The sequence below is a fragment of the Balaenoptera musculus genome, chromosome 15, assembly GCF_009873245.2.
Source record: "Balaenoptera musculus isolate JJ_BM4_2016_0621 chromosome 15, mBalMus1.pri.v3, whole genome shotgun sequence".
NCBI lineage: Eukaryota > Metazoa > Chordata > Mammalia > Artiodactyla > Balaenopteridae > Balaenoptera > Balaenoptera musculus.
Genome location: NC_045799.1, coordinates 79695819 through 79712469, shown reverse-complemented (window position 1 = coordinate 79712469; position 16651 = coordinate 79695819). Strand labels below are relative to the sequence as shown.

The 16651-nt window shown below is 52.8% G+C and overlaps 1 protein-coding gene across 1 annotated transcript; it reads left to right on the top strand.

Annotated features, from left to right (window-relative positions):
• The first annotated feature begins 7183 nt into the window (after window positions 1–7183).
• On the top strand, window positions 7184–15778 carry SSC4D (scavenger receptor cysteine rich family member with 4 domains). Its single transcript, XM_036826963.1, has 10 exons — window positions 7184–7349; window positions 8787–8822; window positions 9095–9400; window positions 10131–10208; window positions 10994–11308; window positions 12397–12474; window positions 13049–13123; window positions 13239–13550; window positions 14436–14504; window positions 15135–15778. Exons 1-10 carry the CDS (start codon window positions 7184–7186, stop codon window positions 15449–15451), a joined length of 1752 nt encoding a protein of 583 aa, XP_036682858.1. The 3' UTR covers window positions 15452–15778.
• Window positions 15779–16651: the final 873 nt, after the last annotated feature.

Genomic DNA, 16651 nt, shown 5'->3' with positions numbered 1-16651 from the left:
AGAGAGCCCTCGAGCAGAAATGAAGACCCAACACAGCCATAAATAAATAAATAAAATTCTTTAAAAAAAAAAAAAAAAACAACTATTTTCCAGAGTGGCTGGATCATTTTGTATTCCCACCAGCAATGTATGAGGGATCCAGTTTCTCCACATCCTTGTTAGCATTTGGTACTGTCACTATTTTTATTTTAGCCGTTCTGATAGTTGTGTGGCGATAGCTTATCCTGGGCTTAATTTTCATCTCCCTAATGGTTAGTGATGTTGAACATTTTTTCACGTGCTCATTGCCGTCCGTATATCCTCTCTGGTGAAATGTCTCTTCGTGGCTTGCCCATTGTCTAGTTGGAGTGTTTGGTTTTTTTAATGTTGAGTTTTGAGAGTTCTTTATATATTCTAGACAGGAATATATCAATATCTGTTCATATAGGTGGTATATCCATACAGTGGAATATTACTGAGCTATAAAAAGGAATAAAGTACAGATACATGCTACAATATGGATGAACTCTGAAAACTATTCTAAGTGAAAGGAGCAGGACACAAAAGGCCACATATTGTAGGATTCCACTTATAGGAAATGTCCAGAATGGGCAAACCCATAGGGACAGAAAGTAGATTAGTGGTTGCCAAGGGCTGGAGGGAGGGGGAAAAGGAATTGACTGCTAATGGGTACAGGTTTCGTTGGGCATAGTGAATATGTTCTGGAATTAGGTAATGGTGATGGATGTATAACTCCGTGAATATACTCAAAACCAACAAATTGTATACCCGGAGCTTGTTCAAAGTCTCCTAGAGAGGTAGAATGGATGGAGAAAAAGGCTAGGACTGAGCCTAGGGCTCCGGTCCACTTGCCAGTCATGCTTTGCAATGGGCAAGTCACTGGATCTGGCCACTGAGACTTGAGGGGATTTCTCTTCTGGGTTTTCTGGGGAAGTCTTCTTAGCTTTTAAAATAGGACACAAGGTGGGGATGTTTCCTCTTTTCTGGCTCTGAACATTGTCATATGCATGAGCTACTCAGAATTGAGGCCACCATGTTGAGTCATGAGGGAAACCAGCCAAAAGAAGGGGCCAACTTGCTGAAGATAGCAGAGTAGACTTGGGTCCCTGATGATGTCACTCCACTGAATTAACCAATCCTGAAATGGCCTTACCTCTGGACTTCTTTTTTTTTTTTTTTAATATTTATTTATTTGGCTGCACTGGGTCTCAGTTGTGGCATGCGGGATCTTCATTGCGGTGTGCAGGATCTTTTAGTTGTGGCATGCAAACTCTTAATTGTGACATGTGGGATATAGTTCCCTGACCAGGGATCGAACCTGGGCCTGCTGTATTGGGAAAGTGGAGTCCTAGCCACTGGACCACCAGGGAAGTCCCTGGACTTCTTATTAAGTGAGATAAAAACTCCTCTTTATGAGTGACTTTGATTTGCATTTCCCGTTACTTGCAGCCAAAAGCACTGTAACTGATAGAGTATCAAACACTTTTGAGGGAACTCTACTCAATATTTTGTAATAACCTATATGGGAAAAGAATCTGAAAATATATATATATATTCATATATATCTGAATCACTTTTCTGTACACCTGAAACTAACACAACATTGTAAATCAACTATACTTCAATTAAAAAAAAAAACCAACATTTCTGAGATATCAAGAAACACAAGGACTATGGCAGAAACTGTAATTGTTCCCTGATACTTTCTGTCCCTTCTTACATAGTAATAGAATTCTTAGCTGGGCTATGGCCATGAGAAGATGTTCTAGCCATAAGAGAGCAGAAGGGATGTGGCTGTGCCCCTTAAGGGAAGGAACATGCCTTCCGTGTGTCTTTTCTTTCTCTTTTCATTGGCTATTATGGACTGAATGTGTCCCTCCAAAATTCATGTTAGAGCCCTAACCCCCAATGTGAGTATATATGAAAATAGGGCCTTTAGGAGTTAAGATTAAATGAGGTCATAAGAGTGGGGCCCTGATCTGATAGGATTAGTGTCCTTATAAGAAGAGATACCAGAGAGCTCTCTGAGATCCATGTGAGGACACAGTGAGAAGGCAGCTGTCTATACCCAGAAAGAGGGCTCTCACCAGGAAACAAAACTTGCCAGAACCTTGATCTTGGACTTTCCAGCCTACAGAACTGTGAGAAAATAAATTTCTATTGTTTGAGCCACACAGTCTGTGGTATTTTGTTACGGCAGCCAAGCTGACTGATACACTGGCTGAAATAAAATCATGATGGCGGAGGATGGAGCAGCCATCTTGGACTATGAGAAGGAAGCCCTGTTGAGGGTGGCAGAGGAAGAAGAAAGAAGAAATCTGGATCCTTCACAATCGTGAGCTCTAGATCTCCTGCCAGCACTTATAGGTGAGAGATAAAAATAAATCTGGATATTGTTTAAGCCTCTGTTATTTTCTGGTAGGTTATACTACTGTTCAGCATATGTTCACTCTCTCCTCCTCCCCATTTTTGGGAGAGGCATACTTCCCCTGCCTCATTGATAGATAACAGCCTTGGCCATATGACTTGCTGTAGACAATGGAACATGCATGAGCAGATGGGATGTGTGTCGTGACCCAGCACAAGCTTTAAATGTGCTTGCTTGGTCTTTGGGGTTTCTGCCTTCATCTCCAGGAGGAGCATGCCCCAGGTAACCACTGCTCCTTTAGCTTGGGTCCTGGAATGAGGCACACACAGTGCAGACCTGAACGCAACCCACAGCCTGAAATAGAGCTTTCAGAGCCAACGTGCAGAACCATGGGAGAAAAGTAAATGTTTGTTGTAAGCCATTGCAATTGGGGGGTTGTTTGTTACACACTCCGTCACAGCAAAAACTGATGAATACAGTTTCAGAGCTCATATTATAACTAAAACAAGGAATGAAAAAATTGTCCCTTGAATCTCATGATGTGCAGGTCACCATTGACCTGAGGAAGGGTTGTCTCAGTGACGTGCTAAGGACCAAAAGCAGATTGGAGCCATTTGAGTAGTGAGAGAGAGGAAAGGAAATAAAGGTGGGTGAGCAGACAGCTCTTTGGGGAAGTTTGGCTGTGATGGGGAGGAGAGGGGTAGGGCAGCAGCCGGAGTGGGGCGTGGAGGCCAGTGGCAGCCATGCAGATGGTCTGCTCAAATCTCCCTCCGAGAAAGGAGCTGATGAGTTGTGAGGAATGTAGTCAGCTGACAGCCTCCATTTGTAGCAGCTTCAGGATCTACTGCAGCCTTTGAGCCAAGGGCACACTCTTCCAGGGCATCCCCAGCCAGTGACAAAGCATGGTAGGGAGGGACTTCCCTGATGGCCCAGTGGTTAAGACCCCCCACTTCCACTGCAGGGGATGTGGGTTCGATCCCTGGTCAGGAAACTAAGATCCCACATGCCGTGCAGAGCGGCCAAAAAAAAAAAAAAAAAAGCATGGTAGGGATACTAGGGCTGGGCCATTTCTACCCTGAAGACCCAACCAACGTAGGTTGAAAGGGTTTTCTGTTGTTTGCTTTAAATGACAGAAACCAGTTTGCTTAGAAGCCCCATGGGAAGAATCCAGTTGGGAAAGAGCAGCTGAACACGGGAGAGAGAAGACCCACAGAAGGAGAGAGGGAGGTCCCGGGAAGGTAGAAGGAGATGGGGTCTGGAATGCGGGGGAGCAGTTCCTCAGGCCCGGGGAGGAGAGGACGGCTGAGCGTGGACATGTGAGGGGGTGTAGGTTTGGGAGCGAGGTGATGGCAGACTTCCCATCAGAGAATTTTCTTTTTCTGAGAAGTGGGAAGCAAGATCAGACTCCAGAGTCAGGGAACTAAGTCCTTCAAGGTTGTACGGCTGTGTCTCCATTTTCCTCTCTTGGCCTCAGTTTTCCCATCTGCACGATAAGCAGTTTGGGTTAGACCCCTGATCCCCAAACTTGTTTGAGCCTCAGTAGATTTTCAAAAACACACTTTTGGGGGGATCCCATCCCTCAACTCCTGAATTGGAATCTCTGGGGCAAAAAGTGGTAGGGGCAGGAATCTGTTTATATTTTTAAGTGCACCCAGGGGTGATGTGAATGCACATCCAGGTTTGGGAACCACCCTGTGGAGGCTCTAAGGACCCCTTCAGCTCTGAGAGTTTGTGGTTCCAGCCAGAAGGTGCAGAATTCCAGCACAGCATTTGACTGAAGCTATAAACTACAGAGTAAACCACACGCCGTTACCTGTCACCTATAACTACAAAAGCGCCCAAGTCCCAAAGGTACCGGAACTCAAGAGGAACCATAATAAGGCAAAAGATCAGCAGCAAAATCAGAGGCCCTGCCTACATGGGAAGCCTACCTCATGCACTCTGGTTCCTGCTACCAGGTTTCCAAACCCCCAGGTGGGATGGGCTTGGACATGGTCAAGGGGAGTCCCAGGCAACGGAACTGGGTTCCGTTGAACCAGTTGAATCAGGGCTGTGGCAGGAGAGAGAGGGATGCTTTTGGCTGCCCTGCCAAGGGGTGGAGGCCTATCCAGGCCTTTCTGAAACCTGAACCCTGGGGTGGGGGAAGGGGGAGGAGGGGCTGCCTGGCCCTGAGAGTCCACGCCTGCCCCCCAACCCCAGAGCTCCTCCTCTGCCCGGTGCCCCTTCTGGGGGCTGCTCCAGACACTGCAGGCCACTTTCACTCTCCCTTTGCCTCCCTCTGCCCCTAAGGTCGGGTGGGGACAGGCTGGGACCACCAGCTAGCTCCATGGACGGGGGACTTTGCCTCTGCTCACCTCCCAGCTTTGGAAAGAAAAGAAGAAAGGTCTGTGTTGATTTGCATCTGGGGGATCCTTCCCAGTCTTAAACTTCTGGAGGCAGAAAAAGTGATTTGACCTCGGACTGACTACAGAAGAAGGAACAGAAAGAGCCTAGAACCTTCCCCCAGGTATGAATTCTTCCCTTTTGCTGGTGTGTGTGAGTGTGAGTGTGTGTGACTAGTTTTCCACTGGACAGATGTGGAGTTGTCCTTAATGATCTCCGGGGCCCCTTCTGACTGCTTCAGTGCTGTGATTCTGCAGCCCTAACCTTCATTCAGTCTCCTTAGTACCCGCCCTGTGCCAGGTGCTACCGTTGGGTAAGCCCTGGTCCCCGCTCTCGAGGGTCCCCAGTCTAAACGGGGAGACAGTAATCATAATAACAGCTACCACACTTACGGTGGGCCAGGCTCTGGGCTAAACTTTTTACAAACTTTAGCTCATGTATCCTAGCAAGAACTGTAAGAGGTAAGTGTATTACTAGCCCCATTTTACAGATGAGGACAGCGAGGCGTGGCACGATGAGCTCACACAGCTAGTAAGTAGATGGTGGAGCGGATGCTTGTAACCACTGTGTATGCTGCCTGCCCTGAACAGTGAAGAAACAGTTCAGGGCAACAGGTGCACTGCTACAGGGTAGGGAGGGAGCCACAATCCACGAGGGCAGGGAATGGTTAAGCCTCATTTTGACCAAGGTTCCCAGGATGTAAGGCAGGAGCAGTTCTGGGGACCAAGCTAGGAGCTAGAGATAAGGCAGGCTCCACAAGGCCCACTGAGAGCTCTTGGGTCAGCCAGGACTTGAGATCAGTGGCTGTCAGGATCAGGGGTCCTCCTCCCTCACTCCTGGGCCAGGGTGGCAGGGGATAGAGCGGGGGGACTTCAGGATTCCCAGCCAGGTTCCCTGGGAGCTGTGTGTCCCCATACTTACAGAGCAGGGGCTTCCCTGACCTGGGGGGCCAGTGTTCCAGCAGCCTGAGAGGTGGGTGGCCCCAAGGCCTGGGAGGCAGGGGAAGGCCCAGGTCACAGTGGAGTCCCCTCAGCAAAGACCGGACCATGGGTCCCCCCTCCTCACAGCTCTCGACTCCCATATCCCAGCTGTCCCCAAGAGGACAAAAGCTGATTATTCCACTGGGGGCTGTACTGGGCCCCATGAATGGAGTATTGAAAACCCTGTGTCCACATCCAGATAGGTTTTCATTCTCTTCCCAACCAGACTGTTTGTATGCCAGGATGGAAGCAAAGCCAGGGAAAGATGGTGGGGGGGCGAGGGGGGCGGGTGCGTTCCGGCTGAGAGGGGCACCCATGTCCCCCGGGAACCTGGGTCTCAGTATATCCCAAACAGAACCATCTTCTAAACCAGTCCCCAACCATCCAATCATAGCCCACACACTGGGATGCTGGTTACATGGTGTGAATGTTTACTGAGCTCTGCACTTACGATTTATGCACTTTTTGGTTTGTAAACATCAATCCAAAATTTAAAAAAAAATTCCAAATGGCATTTACTCTCCCAGCCCTATACCATTTTTGCATATTTGTGACTGGTGGGAACCATATTTCCTTGATGTTTTTTCTTTTTTTTTTTTTTTAATTTTTATTTATTTTAGCTGTGCGGGGTCTTAGTTGCGGCACGTGGGATCTTCGTTGTGGCATGCATGCGGGATCTAGTTCCTCGACCAGGGATCGAACCCGAGTCCTCTGCACTGGGAGCGCAGAGTCTTACCCACTGGACCACCAGGAAAGTCCCTGATGTTTTTTCTTTAAATTAACTTTTTTTTTTTGCTCTTTCTGATTTCAATTAACTTTAGGGAATTCCCTGGTGGTCCAGTGGTTAGGACTCAGCGCTTTCACTGCCATGGGCCTGGGTTCAATCCGTGGTCGGGGAACTAAGATCCCGCAAGCTGCGGTGCAGCCAAAAAAATAAATAAATTAAATTAACTTTAAAGGGAAACTTTATGTTGTTCCAGATAAATGAAGAGCCAGAATCCTTTGCCATAAATAGAAGGCAGTGTAAAAGAAAAAATAAATGAAAATGAAACAGTAAATGTCATCTATCTCCCCCCAAAATGATGTGGGTTGCCCCCAGTGGCACAAACACCCTGCTTTGGGATGTGTTGTCCTGGAGGAAAAACTCTGAGCCTTTGGCACAGCCAGGCAGACCTGTCTCGGTTTGGGATCAGACAACCCTCCAACCTCACCTCCCACCCCTTGCTTTCATACACCCTCTGCCCCAGCCAGACCTAAGTCCTCATGAGGAGTTTCCGTCTGTGTTTCTGTCCTTATCCTCCAGCTGCTGCCTCCACGCAGTATACGAAACCCAAGTGGAAATGTCACGCCCCCACCCCTCACCGAAGCTCTACCTGGGCCCTTCCAGCTGGAAGAAATGAAGGGGAACCTTTAATTCCAGAAGTTCCAGCTGTGACTTCTCCACCACCCCTTAATGGGACCCTTGGAAAGGTCATCCACTGGCTGGACGCATAAGGACACAGAGATGCAAGTTGGTCCCCAGCCTGATGAGAAGAGCAGGGGATGGAGGCCTGGAGACAGGAACGCGGCCCCTTCCCCCCTCACCCCTGTCCTGTCCTTCCTCCTCCTCTTGCCACTGGGTGAGTGCTCCCCTCCCCGCACTTCCCCTTTCTGGCTCTGAGTTTTCCCAGTTGTAAAATTACGGTGGGAGGTGGCCTCTAAAGGAGGTGGTTTCCAACATTCTCTCCAGCTCTGACATTTGCCCAGGTTTGATGAAAGCTAAGGTCTGAGTTGGGGGAGTGGAAGGCTCAGTGCTAAAGGTGAGGGCTCAAGGTACACAGAGCATGGGCAGTTAGGATATTGGAAACAGGCAAGGAGGGAAAGGGCACGGGCTCACCAATGGCTGTTGGAAAGCCAACTGGTGGAACAGATGCAATCAAACAGCCTAGGGACTATCCTAACTTAGGAAAGAAGAAACTGACTCTTAGTTTCTTCATCTGTAAAATGGGTACACTAATACATGCCTCAGAGGTTGTAAGGATTCTTTCTCTGAGCTAAGGTATGTGGATGTGTCTGAGAACTCTGTGCACAAATGAGGGGCTATTATGGGTATTCAATTTCCCATGCTAGGCCAGTTTCCCTCTCAGTCCACATGCTCAGAATTGTGTGGTGAAGAAGAGTGTGGCTGTCCGGGTTAGAATTCCAGCTCTACCTTTTATTTGCGGAGTGGCCTTGAGCAAGTTACCTAACTTTACTAAACCTGAAGTTTCCCCTTCTGCAAAATTCAAGCTGCCTCATAAGTTGTCCTAATGAGTAAGTGAGTCAGGCCACATAAAGCAGTGAGCACAGTGCCTGACCTACACATATGTGAGAGCCGAAGCAGAAGGACTTGTACAGGTAAATCTTTGGGGGGAAATCAGACTGAATCCCAAAGGTAATTTACACACTTAAGGCAGAGCTACTGAGCATCTGGGGAGTAACAGGCTCTGGGCAGGGGGCTCTGGGGCAGACCGAGATGAGACAGACATGGCCACATCACCAGGCAGAAGGCCTGGAAAAGGGTATGTATATGGTGCCCAGGTATTCAGAGGAAAAGGAGAGCACTTCTAGCTGAGAGCTCCAGGAAGGCTTCCCATAGGAGGGGGCTCGATCCGCAGGGCTGTAATGAGCAGGGCTAGCAGAGGAGACTGCAGGGTTAAAGACCTGGAGACAAGACTGATGGGAGACTAAGAAGTAAGGAGAAGCTGATCAGAAGATCCTAGAAGACTTTGTAGAGAAAGCTTAGGTTCTGGGACTCCTGCAGGAAAAGGGGAGTCTTTGGGGAATTCAGCAGTGGAGTGGGATAAGCTGATCTGTGTCTCAGGCAGATCACTCTGGGGCAGCCCATGGACCAATGGGCGAGGGATGAAGCAAGGAAACCAACTGGGGCAGTCAGGGGCTTTGGAAAAGCAGGGGTAGTGAAGAGGAGGGGGATGATGGTGAGGACCATGGGGGGAGGAGGGGAGGCTGTGTTCCCAGGGCCAGGCAGCCAAGGGAGGGGGCTGAGGGGGCCAATGCTCTTCCTCACTCTGTTCCAGCCAGCGCCCTACAGCCCACCTCACTGCCCTTTCCAGGTAGGTGCCCCTGCCCCTCCCCCCCGCCCTTCCCCCTGCTTGCGAGGTACTCAGATGCTCAGACAGAAGACCTCAGGGAATAATGACTAACCAGCCCTCCATTATTCTAGAGGCCCCCAAAGGGATTGCTCTAGTCTCCCCATTTTACAGAAAGGGAGAAATAAGTCCCAGGAGGGCCTGATCCCAAGGCCCCCACAGCTTCAGGGCAAGGCGGAGGCATCCTCTAGGTTGGGCCCACTGATCCCCCCGTGCCAGCTTAACCCTCTCCACAGAGCTGAGGCTGGTGGGGGGCCCGAGCCGCTGCCGGGGACGCCTGGAGGTCCTGCATGGCGGCTCCTGGGGCAGCGTCTGCGACGACGACTGGGACGTGGTGGACGCCAATGTGGTGTGTCGTCAGCTGGGCTGCGGCCTGGCTCTGCCTGTGCCGCGGCCCCTCGCCTTCGGCCAGGGCCGAGGCCCCATCCTGCTGGACAACGTGGAGTGCCATGGGCAGGAAGCTGCGCTGAACGAGTGTGGCAGCCGAGGCTGGGGCATCCACAACTGCTTTCACTACGAGGACGTGGCTGTCCTGTGTGACGGTGAGCAGGACAGTCTGCGATCCGGAAAGACAGACAGGCAGGCAGGCAGCAGGGCTTCCCAGCGGTAAGAATGTTCCAATGAAGAAGACCAAGCCAGCAGCTGCAGTGCATGGTGCTGGGGAAGCGCCCCAGCCTGGCTGTCGGGAGCCTGGGCCCCAGCAGTGCTCTGGCTCATTGTATGACCTCTGCTGAAAACCAGTATTACTGCTTCCACGGAGGGCCTTGATTATCCCAGCAGAGCCCCCTTCTCATTTTTAAAACCAGACAATTGGGGTCAACGCTGGCAGTAAGGCCCGCTTGGTGTAGAGCTGCAACAAATCTCTGAGAGGCTTTGACCTTGAGAGCAGTAGTTCTGGTTTTCAAGAAAATCAGCTGGAGGGCTCATTAAAACACAGATGGTGGCCCCATCCCAGAGTTTCTGATTCTGCAGGTCTGGGGCGGAGCCTGAGAATTTGCATTTCTAACAAATTCTCAAGTGATGTGATGCTGCTTTAAGAACTAAAAGAACTGAGAACTAAACGAAATCCTCTAAACCTACTGCTTTCAGGACTCAGGTGGCCCTTTCTCCTCTCATACCCCAGATTTCCTAGTTTTGACCCTTTGTGTGGCCAGAGGCCCTGAGGGCAGGTACCTTAACGGTCCATGCCCTGCCCCTCACATACCTGTGTTTGTGAGGATGGAAAACAGAAAACTCCATATCCTCCTCCCTTCCACCCTGCTTCTTTCCCAGAATTCTTGCCCACGCAGCCCCCAGCAAGGAAAGTGTTAACCAGTAGGGCACCCCCTACAACTCCCCAGAATGGAAAAGGTAAGTAAAGGCAATGTGGGGGACCACCTGGGTCTTAGGAGAGGGATCCAGGGAGGAATATCCCAAACCCTACGCTAGGCAGTGGGAAGTGAGGGATTACTGATGGGTGAGTTTGGTCATTCCTTCATCCCGCCCTGCCCCTGCACCCCCTCAGGCCACTCACCGTCTGGATAGGGAAAGAAGATTCATTCTAGTGGGATGACACAAATAGTCAGCACAAGGTTGGAGAAAATAAGAGTGGTGGGGGCTGAAGCTTAATCTAATGGGAGAGTCCGATATACACAGAAATGCTGATAATGATGTAGAACAACAAAATGAAAAGTTCCCTTAAAGAATGACAGATAAAAAGGCAAGAAAATCCGGAGGAGGAAGAGGATCCCATTCATCAGAAATCAGGGAGGGTTTCCTGGAGGAAGAGTTGTTGGTGCTGTACCTGGAAAGATGAGAAGGCTTTCACTGCTGTAGTGTTATAAATGAGGAATCAGCACATCCTAGATGGTTAGCAGAGCATGGATTGACAAGGGCAGGGAGGGTTGCTTTTAGGCAGGAAATGACACAGTCAGAGGGCTCTGTCCTCAGATCCCACAAAGCACCCCCAATCTAGACTCTGAGGAAGCAGTGCTTTGGGGGTAAGTGGGTGAGCAGCTCCTCCTAGGTTTTAGGTCCTGGGATACCATGCACTGTGGGTATGCGGAGGGCCTGGGGCAATAAGGAAGAACTTTGGGTTGGAATGGGCAGCAAAGCCATGTGGGAGATGCTCCTTGTCCCTCCACCCCCATTACCAGGTGAGGGCAGCGTGCGCCTGGTGGGGGGCGCGGGCCCGTGTCAGGGCCGAGTGGAGATCCTGCACGGTGGCCTGTGGGGTACCGTGTGTGACGATGACTGGGGGCTGCCGGACGCCACCGTGGTCTGCCGCCAGCTAGGCTGCGGGGCGGCCCTGGCAGCCACCACCAACGCCTTCTTCGGCTACGGCACGGGGCACATCCTGCTGGACAACGTGCACTGTGAAGGAGGCGAGACCCGTCTGGCAGCCTGCCTGAGCCTAGGCTGGGGGGTGCACAACTGCGGCCACCACGAGGACGCCGGCGCGCTCTGCGCAGGTGCGGACTTCGGGGGCGGGGCCGGTGGGCGGGGTGGGGCGGGGCCGAGTCCTGAAGCAGGAGGAGGTGGAGTGGGGCCTGGGAGGGCACCGGGATGTTGACTGTGTTGGTGTTAACCTGAGCTCTTTCAAGAAGGCCCCCAAATTAGTGTTAATTTCTCAGTACTGCTATAGAAGTGCCTCCGAAAATCCTAGTAGACTCCACAGGTATGTAATACTGCAGTATTACCCCACCAATACTCCAGAATTGTCTAACAGTACTCCAAAAATGCCTTCGGAATTTTCCACCACTTTCTAAGTACTCTTTATGGAATACTTCAGAGTAAAGTAATAGTCTTCTAGGATCGCTCCAGAGATACTCCAGAATTCTCTCATTGAAACCCAGGTATGTCCCCAGAATTTCCTAGCCATCTGTAATCCTGATTCTCTTATAATAGTAGTTCCTCTCACCTGGTCCCTCTCCCATACTGAGAGGTTTTCTGAACAACTAGGAATAATAGGGCTGTTAATGGCATTTCACAAATGGACTCCATTCTACCAGATATAAAGTGCTTGCCCATGCCTCACAGCAAACCAGGGGGCATCATTCCCAGTTTACAGATGGGAAAGCTGAGGCCCAATGAGGCAGAGTGAGCCCTGGCAAAGCCTCAGCTAACCTTGCTGCATGATCTTGGGTATGCCCCTTGCCCTTTCTAGTCTTATTATTTTATCTGTAAATGGGGATAGTGAGTTTTGTTCTGCAAGCCCCTCAGGACTGTGCATGGCCCTCCCTGGTGGGCAAGGCCTTCTTTATCTCCCCATCTTGGACACACATTGGGCTTCTGGGAACATTGGAGAGACATGAAAGCACATCTGTGAAAGCCTGTATAAACCGTGAAGTGTACACCTAGGCAGCACAAATAAATTACAAGAACTGGCAAAGTGGGGCAGACTTCCTTGGACCCCAGTTGGGACTGAGCCCCCAGCTCTGAAAGTAAAATCTGTTGTCTTCTCCAGGGAGACCCTCCCATCCTCTCCGAGAGCCCAAGGCTGATCAGGAACCAGAACCTTGGCCTCTGACCCTACTCCCTTCTCTGACTCCTACTCTAGTCCTGGGGCACCTGACTCTCACGGCACTGCCACCATCGGGCACAAGAGCGGACTGGGCGTGGCACACAGAGCCAGAGGGTAAGGAGCCCAGCCCACCAGGCTGGAATGGTAGGGGCAATGGTAGGTGTGTAGGGCTGGGAATTGGGAAGACTGTTCTGGACCCAGGGGGAGGGGGCCCGGGCTAGCAGGCCAGGGCTTTTGGCCAGATGGTAAAGAGGTAGGTGAGAGAACAGATGGGCAGCTGGAGCAAGGGTGAAATCCAGGGCTCTGAAAAGTTCAGCAGGCTGGGAGGAGGCACTTCTTCAAAGCTCTGAAATAAAATTTGGGTTGGGGCCGAGGTTGGAAATTGAGAGGCCTTTCGAGAAGTGAGATATAACTTGAATGAAGGGTAGAAGTAGATTTGCAATTAGGGCTGGACCTATCATTGGGATTGAAATTAGGATAATGCCTGGAAGTAGGATTTGGTTCATTCCCTTCAAGCTTCCTGAGGACCCCACCACAGCGTACAACATGGTGACTCTAGGATTGAGGCTGAGTGGGGTGCAGGTGTGGTTAAGAGTTGGGGCATCTCAGTAGACGCGCCCTGTGCCCTGCTGCAGGCCAGAAGCCCTCTTTGTCCCCTTCAAATGCTCTAGATACCCTGTCTCTGCAGCTACAGGAGTTGGTGCCCTGCCTTCCAGGGAGCCGGCACTGTTCACCACAGCGGCCTGGGCGGCGGGGAAGAAAAGTAAGTGGCAGGGCCAGGGTTCCGTTGTGGGTGGAAGAGGGTGGGGCCGGGGCTCTGCCCGGGAGCCGGTGGCCCCAGCCCAGCCCCTCTGGCCGCGGGCCTGTGCGCCCCGCAGGCGGGCGGCTGCGGCTGGTGGGCGGCCCGAGCCCGTGCCGCGGCCGCGTGGAGGTGCTATACGCCGGGGGCTGGGGCACCGTGTGCGACGATGACTGGGACTTCGCGGACGCGCGCGTGGCCTGCCGCGAGGCGGGCTGCGGGCCGGCGCTGGGCGCCACGGGCCTCGGCCACTTCGGCTACGGCCACGGCCCCGTGCTGCTGGACAACGTGGGTTGCGCCGGCACGGAGGCCCGCCTGAGTGACTGCTTCCACCTGGGCTGGGGCCAGCACAACTGCGGCCACCACGAGGATGCGGGCGCGCTCTGCTCAGGTGAGGCCGCTGTAGGACCACGTATGCACAGCGACACGGGCGGGGCAAAGCGCCATCTGAGGAATGTGGTGGGGGGGGGGGGGGAGTGCCGCGCGCAGGCGCTTACTGCGGCAGGGCGGGGCCCGCTGTGAGATGGGCGGGACCGGCGCAGGCGCGTACTGCGGCGCGGGCGGGATGAGGCAGGCTCTGGGGAATGGGCGGGGCCTCGCGCAGGCACGCTCAGCAGCGCAGGGGGGCGGGGTCTGTTGGGAAGTGGGCGGGGCCGCGCGTCAGAGTTCGCCGAGGCGCTGCGGCGTGAGCGCAGCGGGAGAGGACTCACACTCCGCAGACAGAGGCGGAGCCCACCGTCGGCGCGCTCTGCGGCTGCGCGGCATGAGCGGGGCCGGGAAGGGAGCGCCCTCTGCGGCAGTGAGGGGCGGGGCCCGAGCTGAGAGGCCGAAGGCCGGGGGTAAAGTGTGGAAGAACCTGTAACAGACGTGGCTGGGGACGTTTTGTTCTGCTGCGTAAAGGACCCGAAAAACTCTAGTTAGCAGGGAGAGTTGATCAGCTTTCGGGGAGCAAGCGTTTGACCCTTGGGAGGAGTCAATGGAAAAGGGGTGTTTGCAGAGTCTGACACATTTAAAAATGCGTCTCTTTATTGATTGCTTTGGGAATCGGTATTTTCGCCCTTGTTTGGTGCCCTGGTAGCCTTGGCCACAAAGGGTTCTGCTTTGGGCCCCAGGGTGAAAGAAACACAACCCACGTTTCTGTACCAAGGAGCGGGAACCTATTAAGTCCTTTCTGACCCTAAATCAGTCCTCCCTTGGAGGGTAAGAGGTGACCTGGCCTCAAGGGACTTGTTCCCCAGTGTGACAGCCACCTGTTTCTTTGTCCTTGCTGAGCCAGGCCCAGAGGAGCTAGTCCAGCAGGATGGTGCTGAGACCACCCAGGTGCCCACTCCTCGACCCAGGGACGGTAGGTGTCCACCGTCCCTAAGAGTGAAGTGGAGGCATCAGGATACGAAGGACCAGATTTGGAAGGAGGTCACAGCCCGGGGTTACACAGCAGATTTGCACCAGGTCCTGGAGCCTTTGTCCTTCTGCGAGAGTCTCAGGCCTCATTAATAGAGGCATGATGTCCAGAAAGAGGGAGGTGGGTTTTAAGCTAGAGTCATCTAGAGATTTCTAGAGTTGGGACCAAAATAAAGGGGTGGGCTCCTGTCCTCAGGAGAGCAATGAAAGAATTCAGGCTTTAGTCTGGGGAGTCCAGGGAGGAGGGGAGATGATGATGATAGAGAGCAGCCCTGGGTCTGAGGTATTGGGATTGTGAACAGAGAACTAAGGAGAGAGCAGACATGAAGCTCCCAGCATGCAAAGAGCACCCCACAAAGGCTTGTACACATTCTTCTGATCTTGAGATGCAGTCTGGACCGATGCCCTTCTTATTTTAATCTCATTTGTCTGCCTTCGTCCAGTGGTTCCCAGGGCAGTGCTGTGTCCCAAACCACCACCCTTTGCCTCCTGTAACTACCCCTTACCTGGCCTAGCTTGGGAGTGGCCTGGCCTGGGCCAGCCCCTTCCAGCCCCAGACCTTGTCTCCCCACAGGGCACTTACGTCTGGCCAACGGAGCCCACCGATGCGAGGGCCGTGTAGAGCTCTTCCTAGGGCAGCAGTGGGGCACTGTTTGCGATGATGCTTGGGACCTGCGGGCAGCCGGCGTCCTGTGTCGCCAGCTGGGCTGTGGCCAGGCCCTGGCAGCCCCTGGTGAGGCCCACTTTGGCCCAGGCCGAGGCCCTATCCTCCTGGACAATGTCAAGTGCCGTGGAGACGAGAGTGCCCTGCTGCTGTGCTCTCACATCCGCTGGGATGCCCACAACTGTGACCACAGTGAGGATGCCAGTGTCCTGTGCCAGCCATCGTGACCCAGCCCACTCTGCAGACCACCCCTTCTGGGAGCCTACTGTGGCCTGCCCCTCTTCCTCCAGGAAGTCCTCCTCCTGTGACAACTGCAGTTCACTCTGCCCTTCCCTCCCCTTGCCTGGGAGAGAGCCTGCCCAGATGGTGTGGTCCTGCCTGAGGGAGCCTGGCTCTATCCCATCAACTTAGTGTGTGACCTCACCTGTCATCACCTACTGTGGGCCCAGTTCAATGAAAACTCCTACTTTCTGCTCAGCTAAAACAGAAAATGGTGGGAAGGGAAGAACTCCTAACTTTCCTCTTTGGTGGGACTCCTGTTACAGTACCCTTAACCCAGCCTTCCTTAACCCTGGTCCAGGAGGTTCAGGTGCTCTCTGTAAATGGGGTATCTCCCTTCCCCCTACCCATCTTGGGATCCTCAAGAAGACGGGAAGGCAGGAGAGGCCTACAGCTCTTACCTTAGACTGGCCTGGGGCTGCAGAAGAACCTGGGTCGTTGCCCTGGCCTGCTCTGTGAGGGCCTGGACTCAGATGGTGCTTGGCTGGACAAGGGGACTGGAGGGGCCAAAGCAGGGACAGGGGCCCCTCCCTGCAGCTGGAACCAGCAACTCGATTTATGCTGCTCCCACCACAGAGCCTCCACTTTGCAGGAGCAAAGAACCCTGGGGGCCTGTAGCCACCCGTTCATAGGTGCCAAGTCAATAAAGCATTGTCCCCCCTGTCTTTTAACCGAGGTCAGTGGGCATAAGTGCGTTGTTTGTGGCAGCAGGGAAGACTCTGGTTAGGACTCTCCGGAGGAAACCTGCCTGGGGGTGGAGGGCAGTTCGAGAGCATCATCAGAGAGCTTTCAGCAGGACCATCACATCCTGGAGATGCTGACTCACAGTGTCAGGCCAGGAAGGCCCCTAGAGGGTCCCCTAGCCCATCCCCATTTTCCTTTTACATACACAGAATCCTAAAGGAAGGGGTCTGCTCAAAGGCACATAGCAAGAGTCAGTAGAAGAGAAAAAATTGAGAGGAGGCAGAAAGGATGATGAAGGAGAGTAAAGCAGCATTGGGGCTTCCCCAGGGGCTGCTCTTGAGGTACCTCACCTGGCGCCCCAGGGCCAGAGAGAAGTGAGGGATCCTGCCAGAGCTTCTCTCAGCCCCACGGTGGCTGACTCGCCAGTAGCAACTGTCTGACGTCAAACCCCCGCCCTCCACATC